Source organism: Sinocyclocheilus grahami, unplaced genomic scaffold, assembly GCF_001515645.1.
Source record: "Sinocyclocheilus grahami isolate Dianchi unplaced genomic scaffold, SAMN03320097.WGS_v1.1 scaffold177.1, whole genome shotgun sequence".
Classification (NCBI taxonomy): domain Eukaryota; kingdom Metazoa; phylum Chordata; class Actinopteri; order Cypriniformes; family Cyprinidae; genus Sinocyclocheilus; species Sinocyclocheilus grahami.
Window position 1 is genome coordinate 975,045 of NW_015505356.1, and position 15,431 is coordinate 990,475.

General features: G+C 37.4%; 1 protein-coding gene across 1 annotated transcript in view; it reads right to left on the reverse strand.

The window, feature by feature from the left end:
• Positions 1–6,057: 6,057 nt before the first annotated feature.
• LOC107593945 (agrin-like) overlaps positions 6,058–15,431 on the reverse strand; it is a 299,089-nt gene continuing 289,715 nt past the window's right edge. Inside the window, exons 34-37 of the mRNA XM_016283847.1 lie at positions 14,976–15,063; positions 9,667–9,891; positions 8,099–8,202; positions 6,058–6,284 (exon numbers count right to left, since the gene is read on the reverse strand). Coding sequence (XP_016139333.1) covers positions 6,127–6,284; positions 8,099–8,202; positions 9,667–9,891; positions 14,976–15,063 — 575 coding nt within the window. The 3' untranslated portion in view covers positions 6,058–6,126. The remainder of the gene's footprint in view (positions 6,285–8,098; positions 8,203–9,666; positions 9,892–14,975; positions 15,064–15,431) is intronic.

A 15,431-nucleotide genomic window follows, 5' to 3' on the forward strand; every position in this document is an offset into this window, starting at 1 on the left:
TTATTATAAAGCTCGTGCCATTTCCCGACACCATGTGACAGGATTAGTTAGAGTATAAAAGCAGCCACCAGTTGACACAACGATTCATTTGACTGTATCTACTCAGTAGCTATATGAAGACCGGAGATGGATTGGGCTAGCTGTGACACCGCTAGTTTAACCAATTATAACCGAGTTACAGGGGTGAAATCATACATACATACATACATACGACTATGCAAATCTATCTATCTATCTATCTATCTATCTATCTATCTATCTATCTATCTATCTATCTATCTATCTATCTATTCAAAACTGGAGTTTTGTTGCATTGGTAAACGGCACACTTAAAGGGATAGTTCACCCAAAAATGAAAATTTGCTGTTTATCTGCTTACCCCCAGGGCATCCAAGATATAGCTCTATTGAAGAAACAAAGTCACCTACATCTTGGATGCCCTGGGAGTAAGCAGATAAACATCAACTTTTCATTTTTGGGTGAACTATCCCTTTAAACATTAACAAAATGTACTTTAAAATTCTAATTTAGCAGATAAAATTACAGTCCTGGAAAAAGGATACAATATTGATGACTTATCTATTTTATAATTTGAAGGTCACTTGACAAAACTTATACACAAATCAACAACACTAAAACATTCACAATGTATTATATTATGGAAGCCCATTTCTGCCACATAAGTAAAATCATGCTTTGGTAAATCATAATTACGAATTATAATATAAAAAGTCGTGTCAATGTTATTTTCATGTCAGAATTATGATTTTTCATCTCACAGTTTAAACCTTTTACTGTAAGTCGTATGACTAAGTATTTCATACTTTTTACTCTTATATGACTCAGTAGCCTATAATCATAATTATGACTGTGTCAAGAGTTATTATCATTAACTAAAACACACACAAAAAAATAATTAGGCCTACTGTAATATAGAGCAAACATTAACTTAAAAATATAAAATAAACATTTTATTTGATTACATATGAAATATTATGATGTGATCTTGTGTAAGAGGTTTTTTTAGCACCTATTGGCACCTGAAATCTTATTTTAGCAGTTCCTTCCATGTAATTGTCACCTTTAGTTCATTTCCAGGCATGTTTATTATTACTCTGTTATTTGTAATGCTGCTATTTTTGTTAGGGGATAGAAGATACACAACATGAATGTTGACTCTGCTTTCATTTAATCAGTTTCCATTTGGGCCTGACCCCATTTGCATTGGGGTGATTTGATGGTGGCAGCTGTGGACACTGCAGCAATGCCATGGCTGCCATGACGTCACTGGCCCTAAGAAACATTAATCTGCTGGGGGACGTGGTAATGCAATTTTCTGAAATGCAGGGCTTTATCTATGGATTTCTCTCTCTAGACAGTGAGTCTGACCAGGTGTTCTCTGTGCAGTGTATAGAGCCAATGCAAACAACATGTCTGTAATTTTATACTTGAGGATAGTATGTAACTGTTTTCCTACATTTCACCCATATAACGGCCTACTGGTAAACTTCAATAACACTAAAATATTCACAATGTATGATATATTATGGATGCACATTTCTTGCCACATAAAACAGAAATTATGCTTTGGTAAATCACAATTATGAGCTATGACAAAAATTCAAATTCATTATAAATATGTTATGTCATAATTATGATTTTTCATCTCATAATTTCAAAGTTTTAAGTCATATGATCCATTATGTTATATTTATGTCATATTTGTTTATATATAATTCATATATTATTGGACTATATATTTAATGAATCAATTTCTCAGCTGATTCATTAAAAACACTGAATCATTCAGGAATGAAACAAGTGATGGTGTTTATGAGGGAGTCATTGACTCATTCACTTGATGATTCATTCAAAACCAGGATGCATTTAGTAACAAAATAAGACACAGTGGTTGATTATGATGCGGTTGACTTTGTTTGGAGCTATTTTCATTTTTGTGTGAAGGAAATCACTCACTATAGGAAGAGCCAGTGCTGCTGACAAGCTCTGTTCCAAGACGCCCCTTGACCTAATAGCCCGAGGACTCTTCAGTCCAAACTAAAACCCCATGAGGAGGAACAATAGGAGCCACAGATCCCCTGATGAAGCCAGACAGCTGAAGCCTTGTTACATGCAGTAAAGGCCTCTTTATTGCACTGCTGTGTGAGCATGTGTACTGAAACTCTCTGCTCGTCTAGCATGGATAATTTCATATGCTTAGCACTATACAGTGAAATCCAATGGATTTTCCCACTAACCATTGTACCCCGAGTGCCAGAGTTCTTTGATAAGATCTGTTTCTCTAACATCTCCAGGCAACCCTGACCTTGTCATGTCTGATGACATTTTATATCCCCTTAGGAGAATAACTGTTACATAACTGAATAATACACTATCCCCCTTATAAATTAAGACTACTGTAAGCACACCTTATAATATGCCTATTTAGTGTTATTTCAGGACTTCAGTATTATAGTAAGGTTAGCAAAATAAAGTCTAATAAACTATTAAAATGAGAAACACTACAGAAACTTTCCATATATCGTTGACATAAAAGGCTGTGCATTCAATCAAATTAATTTATCACTTAGTAATATGGCTAATTCTAATATTGGCCCAATGCATTTTCCATGTTATTTATGCATGTTAAGCTGGCCAGTTTTGCTATTCAGCAATGAGGAATGAGGGTGCATATATATATACAGTATATATATAAAAAATGTATTCAGGATTTATTCAGGAAGGGTGCAACTTTTATTCAGGAAGGATGCATTAATGGTTAAAAAGTGGCTAAAAATAGACAGTAAAGACATTGTCATCACAGGAACAAGTTTCAATTGAAATTATATTAAAATAGAGAGCAGTTATTTTAAATTGTAATATTTCACAATGGTGCTGTTTTACTGTATTTTTATTAAATAAATGCAGCAGTGGTGAACATGAGACGTCTTTCAAAAACAAAACAAAACAAACAAAAAAATCTTACCAATCCCAAACTTTTGATCTGTAATATAATATAATATATAACACTAGGGAGACTCTGGATTAGATAATTTAGGAACGGGAAGGATTTATTCACAGACATTATCAGGAGTAAATGTTACAGAAAGTCAGGTCAGTTTGTTTCACATTTTATTTTATGAGGGTTGGAACACAAGACACAAGTAATAAAGTTAGTAATGGTAACGTCATGCCTCTCATTCTGTGCACAGCCCATCAGATCTAGTTCAATCAATCAATCAATCAATCAAAACAGTAGTTTACAAATGCCAGACTGAGAATCCTTTTTAAGACATAAATAAGATACTGAAAATAGTATTTGTACAGTAAACAGTATTTTTGTAGAGTCCAGGGCCACTATTATTGAGGCCTTCTGGAAATTCTCATAAGCATTATTAATATAATTATTAACATTTGTGAATTAATTTACATGATGGGAATGAGGCGTATATACTGGCTAAAGTGAGAGCACAGAACAATATAGAAATGAACTTTTGTCATCCATGAACGGTGAATGATTTTAAGGCATTTCTCAGTTTCCATTCACAGAGCAGGTTTCCTCACCATGAGCCTCAACCCTTGAGAGCAAAGCTACTGGAGGAGGATGTCAAAAAATAACTCAGATTAATATAAAAGCGACCAAAAATCCAGTCTGCTGGAAAAGTGAAGGTGAAGGCGCTATATTAAAAAGGGTGGATGGCCCATACAGCTTGTGCAGTAACAAAGGGCTCCCAGTCTCAGTCTGGAACACTAGACATCCCATGATGGCCGATCAAACCCTAGACACATAAATTATCGATTTTCCCCCGATCCCACCCCGCACTCAGGATATGCCGTGTGTAGACAAGTCAGACTCGCTTCCAGTGTATAATACTAAAACAAAATCTCAGTAACAAATTTACACTTGAAAAATCACAGGGCTGTACATGATGACAATTATGGTCTTGCATGTTCCAGGGTTTGTAAAAAAAAAAAATAATAAAATTACAAAAAATAATCATAAAAAAAAGATATGGTGATACTTTACCCTGAACAGGCATATTGGTAGTGGAATATTGCAAAGCATCTGGTATCAAACTCCTATTTCTTACACCGAAACAGCACCACAGCATTGCATTTGTCTTGGAACAGGTTACAAAAACCATTTTGATTTGACAAACCCATGCATTACTATTTTCACTGGTTACCGTTGAACATGAACAGCTGTTATGGGGGCCACGGTCATAGAATGCAAGGGGTCTACATACATCATCCCTTTTTTATAGCAAGTGCTGGCAGCTTTTTAAAGCGACATTTTCAATTGATATTCGATAAATTAAAAAAAATGCAGTGAATACATTTGTGTTCGATGACGGAACATGCCAAGGATGTCAATGCTGTTTTTGTCCACCTGATGTGTTTTGAGTCTCTCATCTCTTCTCTTTCTGTGTTACAGCGCCTCCCAATGTTGAGTTTTTGCAACAACCATTTTTTTCCCAACACACACACACAACACACAAGAAGTCCAGATTGACAAATAGCAGATATAATATATATATAAAATTTCAATATCTCCCAACTTGAATGTTCAAATGTCGAGATTGCAATGTAGTCAGCTACATTTCTGCCCTGAATGGAATGATGAAGATCAAGAAAACCAAGGCAAAATCAACTCAACACTTAAAAAGATGCATGCAACAAATGGTCATATAGTATATTTATATATATATGTAATTGCTCTTTAGATATGCACAACACATGAGACGAAATGATTGCAACAAAAAATAGCATCTTCAAAATTCACAGTCTCGTGTATTTCATTATTTATTACATCTCACAGGTCAATGATGTTTGCACGGGGGAAAAAAACTGGTGAATTTTGAGGAATGCTAAATGTTACGTCAGCTACTATTATTTCAGGATTCAAAAGCTCCAAGTTTTGAGCTTTCGCCCTTGTTAGTGGTATCATAAATGATGAATATCATACATAGTCTTGCTCAGTGTATTTAACAGTTGCTGTCGTGTCGATAAAGCGGAAAGTAATTTTTTTAGACCTTTTTAAATGTAGTAATGGACCACAGCAATAGCTCAGAGGAATGTATGGTGACTGCTGGACAGCAAGCTATGGCACCGAGAGAAGGCAATCCAGACGGCACAAACAGCACCAACCTCATCTGCCACTGTTCAAGTAATGAGCAAGTACATATTTAGTTGTTTGTCATAGAAACAGGACAGATGTTATACGACTTTTTGCTTGTCTTGTGACACCATGTTCGCTGACTGGTGACATGATTATGGTTGGACGCAATGACGGGGAAAACAAAACAAAACAAAAAACAAAATTATAATTAAAACAATGTATTTTTTTCCAATATAAAAGGCAAAGAAAAGTATACAAAAATATAAAAATAATTACAGCAGTAGATATGGTGTTGGGAGGAACGTGGTGCCGGACTATTTGGCAGAACAGTGTAATATTTTGGGACTGTTTAAGGCGTCCTCAACCAGATGTAGTTGCACCCCGTCGACTATCATGTCTTTCACGCAGCCGACAAAGCCTGTGCTGTAAGCCTTGGGCAACCGGCGAGCTACGGACAGCTCCTCCAGACCACCTGAAGACGAGAGGAATGGACATGATCAGATCAAGTGTACATGATATACTGCACAGCACTTTATATTCACACAATAAACCTGAATAAACCATTCAATTAGTAGTGGACATCACGAAATTGGTGTAAACAGCCATCTAATCACTTAAAACACTCAAGAGGTTGTAAGAAATGCATGCCATCACATTGGATATAAGACGATGATACTCCTTTTACTTTTTCAGAAATACATCTCTTCTATGATGAGCATGTTTTTTTTTCATTTCTAAATTATTTAATATTGATATTTTTGGGGGGCATAAAGTCCAAAATGTCAGGGTGATACACCTATCCTGATATCAAAATGGAGCAAAAAGCCTCATTAAAAGAATGTCATTTTAGCAAGAAAAGCTTTAGCAAGTTACACACACACACACACACACACACACACACACATATATATATATATATATACACTGTAAAAGGCAAAGAAAAGTATACAAAAATATAAAAATAATTACAGCAGTAGATATGGTGTTGGGAGGAACGTGGTGCCGGACTATTTGGCAGAACAGTGTAATATTTTGGGACTGTTTAAGGCGTCCTCAACCAGATGTAGTTGCACCCCGTCGACTATCATGTCTTTCACGCAGCCGACAAAGCCTGTGCTGTAAGCCTTGGGCAACCGGCGAGCTACGGACAGCTCCTCCAGACCACCTGAAGACGAGAGGAATGGACATGATCAGATCAAGTGTACATGATATACTGCACAGCACTTTATATTCACACAATAAACCTGAATAAACCATTCAATTAGTAGTGGACATCACGAAATTGGTGTAAACAGCCATCTAATCACTTAAAACACTCAAAGAGGTTGTAAGAAATGCATGCCATCACATTGGATATAAGACGATGATACTCCTTTTACTTTTTCAGAAATACATCTCTTCTATGATGAGCATGTTTTTTTTTTCATTTCTAAATTATTTAATATTGATATTTTTGGGGGGCATAAAGTCCAAAATGTCAGGGTGATACACCTATCCTGATATCAAAATGGAGCAAAAAGCCTCATTAAAAGAATGTCATTTTAGCAAGAAAAGCTTTAGCAAGTTACACACACACACACACACACACACACACACACATATATATATATATATATACACTGTATATATAAACACACATTTTTTTTCTTGTGAATTAATAATTCATGATGTTTATAAGTAATGCTTTTAATCTCGATTTTTAAAGATGGGTATACACAACTGCTTTCATCTTTTACTTGTTGGTTCCTCCCTATGCAATTCTAAGAGTCATCAAATGTATATTTTTCTTTAAAATTCTATAAACAGTTTTCAAAACCCCATGAAACCAACATGAACACAAAGTACACAAAGAACTTAAAAAAAAGTCTTTTCAACAAGATATTAATTTTTTTTTTTCTTTTTTACCATGGACACTTGTACTGTACAGTATATATAGTATGACCTGTAGCTTGCCTGCATGGCGGGTAATATCTTAGTGTAACCTGAGATATTACCCGCCATGCAGGCAAGATACAGCACTATATATTATTAAAGGCTGATGAACAGTCTGTGGCTTATGGAAACCCTGAGTAGAAGACTGTTAAAAACTTAATCACGCCTGAGACACTGAAGGTGTAAGGTGGGGGTGTCAGAATGTAGAAAGATATAGACACAACACTCAGGAACAGGTGAGAAGATCAAACATTGTTTTTGGGAGGCCAGGCTCTGGGGGACATTCCCTGACAGCTTTCTGAGTAAGAGTTACGCTCGCCTCCCTCAGGGACCTGACACTGTTGAAAATCCAGCTCTGTCTCCTGCTCTTGAGCATGGGCGAAAAATGTCTCCCCCTGTTGCAGTTCGCTCACGTTTCACCCAGTTCTCTCTCTTCCTTTCGCCTCCCCGCATGTTTCCCCTTTAATCGGATTGTATGCTTGCAACGGTAGAATTGACAGGGCTAATTTCAAGTGAATTACATCTGAATAAGTAAATAAATAATGACATTTGAAAGAAGGGATTTTCAGAGGGAGCTCTTGATGTTCGAGCTGTCTGAGGATAATGTATTCTAGCCACCGGGCATCCACAGCACCTGCTCTACTGGCTGGCCTGTGCTGAAATACTTTTCGCAACCTTATAAGAAGGTTTTGCACCCTTAAAATGGAATAAATCATCCTTTTTAATCTTTATAGGTTTGTCAAAAGAGAAAGAGAAGGCAAACACTGGGACATTAGAGTTTTTAAAACACCCTATAGTAAAGACTCATCCTGGAATTATTAATTAAACATAATTAGGTAATATTGAATCCTAACATAGACCTTTTTGAGTGATGTTAAGGGGTAACAAGAGATGTAGCTCTTCAAAAGCACTCACTGTGGGGGAAGATCCAATTAGACATTACAAGCTAAGTATTGGGACTGTTGATATTCGGTGTGTCAGAGCAGGTTTACGTATACGGTTTGTAAATGAGCTTCGATTGAGCAAAGCGGTGTAAGAGGGACTTACCCAACCAGAGAGCGCCGTCTGTGTCCAGCTGTGTGGCAGCCAAGGGTGATGACCCAGTGACAGCTGCCTCATTACCAACCTGCAGCGAGCCATCTCTGAGCGCTCTGTGGAGAATAGAGAAGTACAGGAAGATGGTGAGTCACAGCACAGCATTAACACTGAAAATGTGATTTTCCCTCACATTTCCTGAAGACTGGCCTTCTGGCAAACTTGCAGTTAATATGTACTAAATTAGTGGCAAATTAAATTGTAGTCATAAGGGAAAACAAAAGAAGATTGCAGCTTTTCACTTGTAGTCATAAACCTGAAGCAAGCTTTGGACAACATGCCACTATTAGAAAATGTCTATAGCAAATTTTTTGGTAAATATAATTGTCTGTCATTACTGGCAAACACCTCTATGGCACACCTGAGGCAAACATAAATGACTGCCACTGCTGGCAAACATTTCTATGGCAAAACTGTGATAAATATAAATGTCTGTCATTCTATGGCAAATTGTGTCATGTATAAAACAGGGTTCAATAATAAGGACGGTCATGCATTTCTATGCCTTGTATAAATGTACCAGCTAGGTAAAATTGTTTATAAATAAGGCTTTGTTGAAATGAAAGAATAATAGACATGGTACTGTAGTGTCAGTAAGAATTGGTTGAAAAATTATAAAACAATCAGTGTGTTTTGCTGTGTATTATTTCGCAGCATTTTCCAAGTATTTCTGAAATTATGGCAGGTTTCTAATTTCCATTTTTTTAACCAAAGAAAACTAAATATTTGAATTAAAAATACATTTACACACTACTATTTTAAAGTTAGGGCGTCAGTAAGATTTTTTTTTTTTAAAGAAATTAATACTGTTATTCAGCAGATGCATTAAATTGTTCAAAAGTGACAGAAAACACATTTGTAATATTACTGATTTCTATTTCAAATAAATGGTCTTCTTTGAACATTCTGTTTATAAAAGAATCCTGAAAAATCTATCATAGTGTCTACAAAAATATTAAAAAGCAACTGTTTTTAACATTGATAATAATAAGAAATGTTTCTTGAGCACCAAATCCGCATAATAGAATGATTTCTGAAGGATCATGTGACACTGAAGACTGGAGTAATGATGCTGAAAATTCAGCTTTTCCAATCTGAGAAATAAATTCATTTGAAAACATATTAGAAACAGAAAATAGTTATTTAAAATTTTAATTATATTTCACAATTTTACTGTTTTTACTGTATTTTTGATCAAATAAATGAAGTCTTGGCAAGCATAAGAGATGAAAAAACATTAAAAACACTTACCAACCCCAAACTTCTGAATGGTACTGTATATTCTTAAAAATAATTTTATAATAAATATTAAATAATAAATAAAAAGTATACATTTTACATCGGAACATTCAGAATTCTAACCAAATTTTTATAATTTAAAATGAATAATTGTTATTGGGGGCCAATAAAATTGTTGGCTGGACAAGTAGACAAATTTCTAACGGTTGAGCCCTGTAAATGTCTAAAACTACTCTATGTCAAACCTGAGGCAATTGATGGAAAAACCCTTGGGGTTTTACCTGCTGGCCTTGATTCGTATCCAGCGGTTGGTGTTGACCCGCACAGAGGAGCGCAGCACAACAGGCTTGGAGCCGAGGTCATAGGTCATCTGCACACGGCCGTCCACAATAGCGAGGGCGATGTAGTCGGAGCGCTCCACTCCCTTCCCGTTCCACAAAATCAGACCGTGAGTAGACTCAGTCCTGATGCTCAGTTCAAATTTATTCACCAGCAGGGCCTTCTCACTAGATCAAAGAGACAGGAAATGCTGTCACAACTCCATTGCCGTTTCAGAGATGCCGTGTAAACCACAGGACGTGCATGAAGCCCTTACTTACCTGCTATTTTATCAACAACAGTGATAGAATTATGAGTGAAAACGTAACTTTGATACAGTCAAAAACCCAGTAAGGGTTTGATAAACAAATGAGCAGACTGAACAGTTGTGGGTCTGTATGAAACTAGGTAAACTAGGCCACGCTGATGGGGGAAGGGCCTTTCGAACACAGGTATGTGTGAGAGGGCTGGTGACACACTTTAGGTTATCTCCAAGTTAACACTTCCTAATTTGCCTTCAAGCTTTAGATTTTCTCTTCCTGCGCAGGGAGCGCTAAGGAAGGAAGCCCATATCAGCTGCCGTCTGATGTGTGCTTTGATCTGGTTCCCTGGATGCAGCACTCCCTTGTAAGGCATAGAGAAGGTGACATCTGCCCGTCCTCGGGGAGGACGGTGTCATTGTTCAGGTCAACGGGGAGCCGATTTAATCCAACACACCTCACGTTCTGCCCCATTGCAAGCACCCACAGATACGCCACAGAAAAAAAGCAGCTATTTTTACAACAATTCCTTTGTTCTCAGTGGTGTACCTGCAGTTGTGGCATCAAGAGAGCCATTATTTGAGAAAGCGAGATCGCATTTGTGATACAGAATAGCAAGTGTGTCGGGACTTGTTTGCTAAATCAGGTAACGTGTAAACAGGAGAAAGACAAGTGACACCACGAATAAAGACACAGACAAGACAAAGACAAAACGGAGAGGAACAAGACAACGGACACGATACACAGAAGAAAAGAAAGCAGATGGCGACTGTGCTCGCATCTTCACGCTACATTGCAGCAAATAGAAACACGTTCTCCATGGTTGTGCAAACTGTGATATCACCGATGGTGTTTATTTGTAAGTTTGTTGTACAGTATTTGTATTTCCTTTCAAAGATTGGGTGAATAAATAAACCGCCGGTGCATTTTTGTATTCGAGAATTTAACCTAGGAGGAGTCCAGTCGAAAATACGTGTTGTCTTAAGGAACGATTAATCTGAAGGCAGGCGTAAAATCAGACGCTCTGCCCGACTGACAAGTCACATTTCAAATCATAATATTAGCAGCTCTACTTACGACTTGAGAATTGGAAATAACATATCTTCATTTGTTTGATTCAATTTTCTTTACGCTAATGCTGTTGATGAGCCTGTGACGGCGTAAAGCTGAATAATTATTTGCTGTAATTGAATTATTTCCCGGTGAGACACATGTAATGTGCTGACTGGACTCTTTCCACAGGCCTTCCCTTCGCACGGCCCCAAGCCAGAGCTTCGGCATCAGGGCAGCTAACTGTGATTATACACCACTCTGCTGAGCTCATTATTGCTCATGTCCCATTAGGATCTCAAGCATCTAGAACATTCTAAAGGGAATGTTCTATATGCTTGAGATCCTAATGGGACATGAGCAACAAAACTGCTTTGAGTATTTTGCTTTTAAAAAATCTTGGAAGCAGCAGCTTGTGTAGTAGGGTGGTGCATCATTTTTTCATAATTGAAGCGATCAGACTTAAAGCATGGTTTATGCTGTCCACCTATAGGGGGCAGTGGCTCACATGGGAATAGTCATTACATGTCTCTAACATTTTAGCAGGTCCACAAAGAATCTGCAGTCACAGAACTCAAGCTAGATGCTTTTTTTTTTTTTTTTTTTTTTTTTTTTTTTTTTTTTTTGCATTAGTACCTTTGTTCTGCTTAATACGTGTCACCATATGTACTCCAAATATTCTATCTAGGCTTGTGTAGTAGAGAAATAAACATGTTTGAGACATCATATGAATGATTTCAGAGTGCAAGCTGCGACGTGCTACCTGACAAAAGCCCTGGCCTTTAGCCTCTGCAGGGTGGCTGAGTGTGGGAGGACGGCATGCCATTGGAAACAGTTCAGGCAGAGGGGACTCACCTCTGGTCAGATGGGTTCTCCAGTGACTCAGGGCTTTGAGGAGCAAGGGAAGAAATGATAGGCATGCAATAAGTGCAAAAGGGCGGAGGGGAAGAACAGGGATCACATAACATACAGATAAGAAGACCTGTGCCAAGGAGCTGGAGTGACTTCACTAAATTATTCTAGTCTTTCAGTTGTTATGCCAGCATAAACAGAGAAATAATATGGGAAGAATGTATCGACGGTACTAGTGGCACTGACATGCTGTTTTATTGTTCTGCGCTGTCACATGGTTGAATTACTGCAATTTATCAACGATTCCATCATTCTCAACCAGTCAAGAGAGCAAGAACGCAAGAGAAAGAGCAACTAAGTGAGTATATGTTTGAAAGACTGGTCGTTTTCGATCAAATTCCAAAACCTAGTGAGCTGCCTGTGGAGCCAGCATTTTAAGGCATCATAGGTCCACTTAACTTAATTACTCGGCTTGCTACCCTTGTGAAAATTAACCATGGTTTTATGTTATGCTAGTAGTGTGTTGTTAGCTTAGTAACATGCTAACATCAAACTCTACTGAAATCAATTGCGAGCCAAGTTTCTGTTTATGTGGCGTGCTTTTCTGCTTATGTAAAGCATTTCAAACTGGTCACTTAAGGGTTCAATGAGAGTTATTATGCTTCCTAAGAAGGCAGCAAGATAGCTCACTAGGTTTTGGATAAGCTAAATACAAGATAATTATTTTTGTCAAAAGGCCAATTATATAAAAAAACGCATTTAGGAACAGGACACTTAAATGGTAAAAATGGGTAAATTGATCCAAGGCTGCTGAGCTAAAGGGAGAGAATAAAGATAGATGAATAGCACAGTAAATACTAACAGAAATATGACTCTACTCCCACAGATGTGGTGCCACTATGCCGGCGTCCTCTGAGGAATTCATTAACTTTAAGGGCTCTGTTCAAAACCAGATCAAGCTAAATTGATGACACTCATTTTGAAGGGCTGGTCAGCTTTCTTGGTTGAGATTAATTTTAATCTGACACTTCATTTGTACAGGAAGTGACATGCATTAAACCCCAAGAATAGTGAAAGTCAGTGAAGAGGGCCTTGTCCCTAACCGTTATTGATGCCAGCAGTGGCTTGCTTTCTCTACTGGACGAAGCCTCTTTAATTACGTTCGGTTTTGAGAGACAAATCCTTGATTAATGTGCCACTTTTGCTTTCATCCTTGGGCACAATTATTAGAAATCACTGGGAGCGATTTGACAAACAAAATGATGTGGCTTAAAAGCCTGGCAGGAACTTTTCATGAGCATAATACATAACATAATTCCATTTAATCAAGCTGCCAGCTTTTTAAGGGCTCAGTGCAGCCACTTAGACACTTAATTACATTCAGAAGGAAACAAATAATTTAAAATAAGAATCACTAAAAGGAACACTATAACAGATTAAACATTTCCCTAATGGGGCGGCAAAATGCCATTTAAACCCAGTTGTAAATACCAACTAAATATTGATACATATCGTGCTTCAAAAAGTTAAATAATACTTGCAGTTAAAAGGGGCTTCATTATTTTTTAACATAAGAATACACACAGACGTATTTCCAAAGTTGGTTCAGGTATTTCCATGCATGGTTCCTGTGGGAATCTATCAGAGTATCACAATGCTCATCATCATTCATGCCAAACATGCATTTCTGAAACTGGTTTCTAATGAAAATGCACCTTTCCTGGAAAAATAGATGAGCCCTGGTTTTTTTTTAAATGTGATGTAAATGGCAATACAAGGGGAAAAAAAGAAAGCCTTATGTTGGGTTAAGTCAATGGTTTGTCTTTGAAAAGGTTAGTTTCACTTAATCAAATCCACCCCAGAATGTCTCCGGGTTACTTACTCTGGGATCTCATTGGTCACTTGGCTTGAGAGCAGAAGGAAGACAACAGAGTACACTCACATGAGACAGACAGACAAGAGCAAAGACAACAAAAGCTGTGTACAGAGACAGACAGGTCGACACAAACACAAACACACAATACACATAAAACAGAGAAGAGTGACGCTGTGTGTCCTACATTAAGATTCACCATGTTTCAGAGTGCTAGTTTGTCAAATAAGTAGTATGAGGTGCATTTCTCAGTTGTATGGTCAGTGAAAAGCAGCAATGATACTAACATTTTTCTAATATCAAATCTAATGTCAATCAGTTCATCTAGTTCTAAAACGATTCCCTGACTTACTGTACATGTAGGACTGGAAGGACCAATTCATTTTATATGGATTTAGAGCTAATGTAGTCAAATATTTAGTTAAGTTCTGCTGTTCATCATATTTTTGAATCAGGATGTTTAAATTACAGTATTTTAATTAAAATTCAAATAAGGTTATCCTAATTGAGATCCTTTGTGCCAGAAAAACGGTCATATCTGGCCTTTATAAATAGATTCACTGTAGTTAACAACTTTTAATAATCTTCAATGTAGATATCTACATTTTCAATAGGGTATTTTCACAATAATTTAACTCATTTAAAATATGAGTAGCTTTGAAAGCTAGATTTTTAAAGTAGCTTGCCCAACACTGGTGGAGACATTGCAATATATAATATATAACACTTGTGACGGGTTTAAAAATGCAGTCCATTCTACTAGAAACCGAGAAAACGCTTGACTGTAATTGGTACTTGCTGGACTGCTGACATATCAGACCATCCAAAGGAAGAGAAATCATCTGATAAGTGAAGAAGGAAGCAATTATCAAGACATGACCATCCATGGTGCTTTAGGATATGTGTGGTAGTGGAGACATGTGGTTTTGAGATCCCAGTGATGGTGGAGGAAGGTTCATTACAGCGCATAAGTGTGGTACGTCGTAGTGGAGTCATGAGACTCCTTCGGGTGCTACGCTAATTAGAACCAAGCAGGGTTCATGGAAAACCAAAGAGACAGGCCAGTGGAAGTGGTAATTGATGAGATCAAACCATTAGCTAAAACGAGGAAGCACGTTGGACCTTAAATGGGGCCTGAGTAATCTAGCTTGTCATCACCCCTCATTGACTGCTAATATAGAGATGGGATGGGATGCTCAGGGCGGATCGTGATCATTGGGGAGGCCATTGACATTACCTCTTGGTGACTCCGTTGTGATATTCGATGAATGTATGACCATCAAATGCAATGGCCTCGGTGTCCCCAGCAGATTTCTCGAATATTGCTGGAAGGGAGGAAAGAAGACAGAGTGAAATTACACTAATGGATATGAGACACAGCACAGTTTAATTAAAACAAATAAGGAAAGCGTGATATATTGCAGGCTTCATGCTTTTGTGGGTTAATTAAGGTTAAAGATACAACAGTAGGACCCAGCAAGGTTAATGAGGTGAGCAAAAGTTCTTGGGTTTCTTGCAACTGTTCCAATGTGTGTTTGTGATAAGCATACAAATCGAACAAGGACGATGGCTGGTATTATTTGTGAAAGTTTGGAGGTGTGGATTTAGCTAAATCTACATATGGAGCATATGAGTGGCTAAAACCACCATGAGCATTTTCTTGTAAGTAAGTTGTGTGTTGATGTATTCAAAA